This window comes from Asparagus officinalis, chromosome 1 (genome assembly GCF_001876935.1).
Source record: "Asparagus officinalis chromosome 1, Aspof.V1, whole genome shotgun sequence".
NCBI classification, from domain to species: domain Eukaryota; kingdom Viridiplantae; phylum Streptophyta; class Magnoliopsida; order Asparagales; family Asparagaceae; genus Asparagus; species Asparagus officinalis.
This window is the reverse complement of record NC_033794.1, coordinates 125,596,692-125,600,121: the sequence shown is the minus strand read 5'-3', so window position 1 is coordinate 125,600,121 and position 3,430 is coordinate 125,596,692. Positions and strand designations below refer to the sequence as shown.

Genomic DNA, 3,430 nt, shown 5'->3' with positions numbered 1-3,430 from the left:
AAAAGGTATGAGTGAAAATTAACCTAGAATTTTTTTTTTTTGTCAAAAAAGAAGAGTAATTACCTTTATAGACAGTCCCATAGCCACCATCACCAAGTTCTTTTGATCGATCAAATCCATTGGTAGCCTCCACAAGCTCTTCATAAGAGAATAAGGGTGTCTGGCAATGAAAGCTTATCGTTTCAGAATCTTTCTTCGAAAATGATGAAGAGAAATCTTGGACGATAGCAGTGGAGGGAGTCAAGGATTTCGAGTACTTCTTCTTTAACTTGTACTTGTAGCAGAAGAAGAAGATTGTGCATGCTAAGAGGAAGCCTCCCACTCCGCTAACTACACCTGAGCACGATGACAATGTGGAAAACTGAACATTTCAATCAAAGGCGCATTTCTTGAACAAGAGGACTAGACAACAGATACTGAAATATCCAGAACTTGAATTTATATATGAATCTGCTCAAAAATGTGATTGTTCGTATAATGTAGCAATTATAGCAAGAAGCTGGTCTCTTGTAGTACATATATGCTAGATTTTACTGTTTATGTTTGCTATGTAGTGATTCAACAAAATGAATATTACTGTGATTTCCATCTTTACCAAAAAAAATTAGTTAATGGGAGTATCCACACAATGCCATTGCCTCATAAATATTGCATTATCAAGATACTGGAAATATGTTTATTTATCGCTTTCTAGTGATATATATAAATCTATGTTTATTCGCAAAATGTGGAGTTGAAGCAAATGACCATAATAATTCTGATGATTCAACTCAACATACATTAAACTGAATTTTCGACAAAAAATTAGAGATCATGTCCCATATTTCTACGTAATAAGACTATAGGTTTTTATGGCCAAATATTACCCTCACATCAAAAAGTTTGATATTACAGGAATTGGAGCAATACTTGATGAACTGAGGAAGGATTATCACCTGCAATTATCCATATGCTACGTGATTTACCACCTGAAATGTCAAACATGTTAAGATTTTAGAACAGGGTCAAATTGATCAATTAAAGGAACACCGCATTTCAGAATAAACGAAACAAAATTCTCAGTTTCATCAATATCTATCAAACTACTAACACAATAGAGCTAACTATTTACTTGGCTCAATTCCTCTGCAATAGGCGCTACAATTCCCAGATACAATCCGGCAATCGAAGCAATCAGGGAACGAAGTCCACTTCCGGGAAAACCCTGCAGATATCAGAGAAACTCCGCCGCCACCATCGTCATCAAAGGCGAGTCTCCAGTCAAACCAAAGATCGCTAGAAGTCGCACAATAACCAGGAAGTAACCCATCATCGCTCTGCTCCCCATAACCAAGACCGTAATCTTCGCAAAAACTTAAATTATACAACTCTTTAAACACATCACCGTCGAAATCGTATCCGTTTGGCTCGCAGTTGAAGAATCCTTGGCCAGAGCTCAAACTTTCAGTAACATTTGACACGTTGAAACTTGTTACCGGAGACTTGAAATCATAGAGGAAGATGCAGTTGGATCCTCGAAAGTAAGAGCTGAGCTTCAGATCGTGAATTATAAACGAGTTATCGGAGTACGAGATGTTACAAACTGGATATAAGAATCCTTGGCCGTGTAATTTGATCACTGGCACAAGGTTCATGCACTGAACAAGATGAAGTCCGTCGCATTGGTTTGGGCCTGTGTTTGTGTAGAAAGGGTATTTGATTCCGAGGGTATAATTTCCGCAGGAGAAATTATACAACGAACACGAGTGAGCGAGGAGGGGCAGAAGCAAATGCAGAAGTAAGTAGGAAGTAGACATATGAATTGATTTCTACTTTTCTTCTGAACATTCATCATCAGAGCTGAGCCTAGCTAGCAGTATAATAATGTATGGACTTCTTGAAGACTAACAGACATTTAATCAATGCTGAATGTTTCCTACTGGGTACGTAACGCGTGAACGAGTCCAATAATGCATTCTTGACTTTCAAGGGACTACTGATAATAACGATGACGATAACGATATGTTATGAATTATTGAGGGGGCGAGCACCAATAAGAAGTCAGTGACATAAATAAATCAATGGAATGTTTAGAAGATTGTATATATGGATAATTAATTTCCAAAGATATAAGACTATTGAGTGTGTGAATGCCTTTTGCTTGGTTTGAATAAATGCTTCTTTCAGTCATGGTCACCATGATCTTCAAAGAATTGGTCTAAGGAATCACTTTCACTAGACTAATGCGTGTGCCAACAAGCAATGAGACAAAGAACGCGAAGGCATCATTTTCTAGAGACTTGTGTTTATTTTCATACCATATAGCTTCGTAAGGCCTCCGCCCAAAATCTAGGCCCAACCCATCAACTCAGCTTTGCCCTTTTGTCTTCAAAGGCCGTGAACCCTATAGCTTGGGCTAACCAAAGCCCATGTATGATATTTTTTTGCTGCCAGATCACTTTACGTCTCCGAAGAAAATTTTTAAAAAATAAAAATAAAATCTATGTAAAACATAGACACTTTGATTATAAAATTTGTATAGCGTTAAACAACAAATATTCATTGTTGTATCAAAAAATTTTCAGTAGTATTTATTTTGTGGAAGTATCACCTAATGTTCGTGTTGGTGCGACGTAATTAATTTGATGATTGAAGGCTCAAATTGCTTGCTAATATCTATCCATTATGTTGGGTGGAAATTTCCAATACACATCTGTTAACTAAACCCCCAGTGGGAATCAAATGAAAAGGTTTCAAACTCATTGCTTAATCATATTGTTAAGGCATCAGTTGAAACTTTAAATTAAATTGCGAAGACAGGACATTTATATAAGACTTTTTTGTTAATGAAATCTTCAATATATGCAAATTAAAACTAGCAATTTGGATACATGTCAACACATCGACCAAAAGTATCCTACGAAATACATCCCTATATTCTGTTTCTTAATACAATATAAATAAGAAGGTTTTTTACAATATTTGCCCTTTATAAATATTTAGTATTTTCAAATAAGTCCCTCAAATCGCTGAAATTGCTATCACATCCGCTAATTCCCATAAGTCGTTTCAACTTAATCTCTCTACTAACTAGTTCTACTCTCGATTGGAAGGGACTAAATTGAACAACTCCTAAGAATCAGGACTAATTTCACGATGATAAATAATTAAGGAACCAATACTTGAAAAAAACACTAATAAATAAGAAGAAAAAGTGAACTAATTACCACCTGAATCAGGGCAAGAACCGGTGAAAGTCCCGTTAGCGCAAAAACAAGCCCGATAAGTACCACTTCCACAATACCCACCCGACCTCTGGCACCCCTCGCACCACCCCTCCCCCGCCGTCCACGTCGCGTAGAACCCCTGCCGCAGAGCCTGTGCGAACGCCTGATCCCCGTCGTTCGCCAAAGTCAGGTTCTGTGCAGCCTCCTCCTTCAACGCCACCTCA

The 3,430-nt window shown here is 37.5% G+C and overlaps 1 protein-coding gene across 1 annotated transcript in view; it reads right to left on the bottom strand.

Moving 5' to 3' along the window:
* LOC109831655 (LEAF RUST 10 DISEASE-RESISTANCE LOCUS RECEPTOR-LIKE PROTEIN KINASE-like 1.1) overlaps nt 1-1,977 on the bottom strand; it is a 3,539-nt gene extending 1,562 nt beyond the window's left edge. The window contains 3 exon segments of the mRNA XM_020399057.1: nt 64-336; nt 936-968; nt 1,112-1,977. Coding sequence (XP_020254646.1) covers nt 64-336; nt 936-968; nt 1,112-1,634 — 829 coding nt within the window. The 5' untranslated portion in view covers nt 1,635-1,977.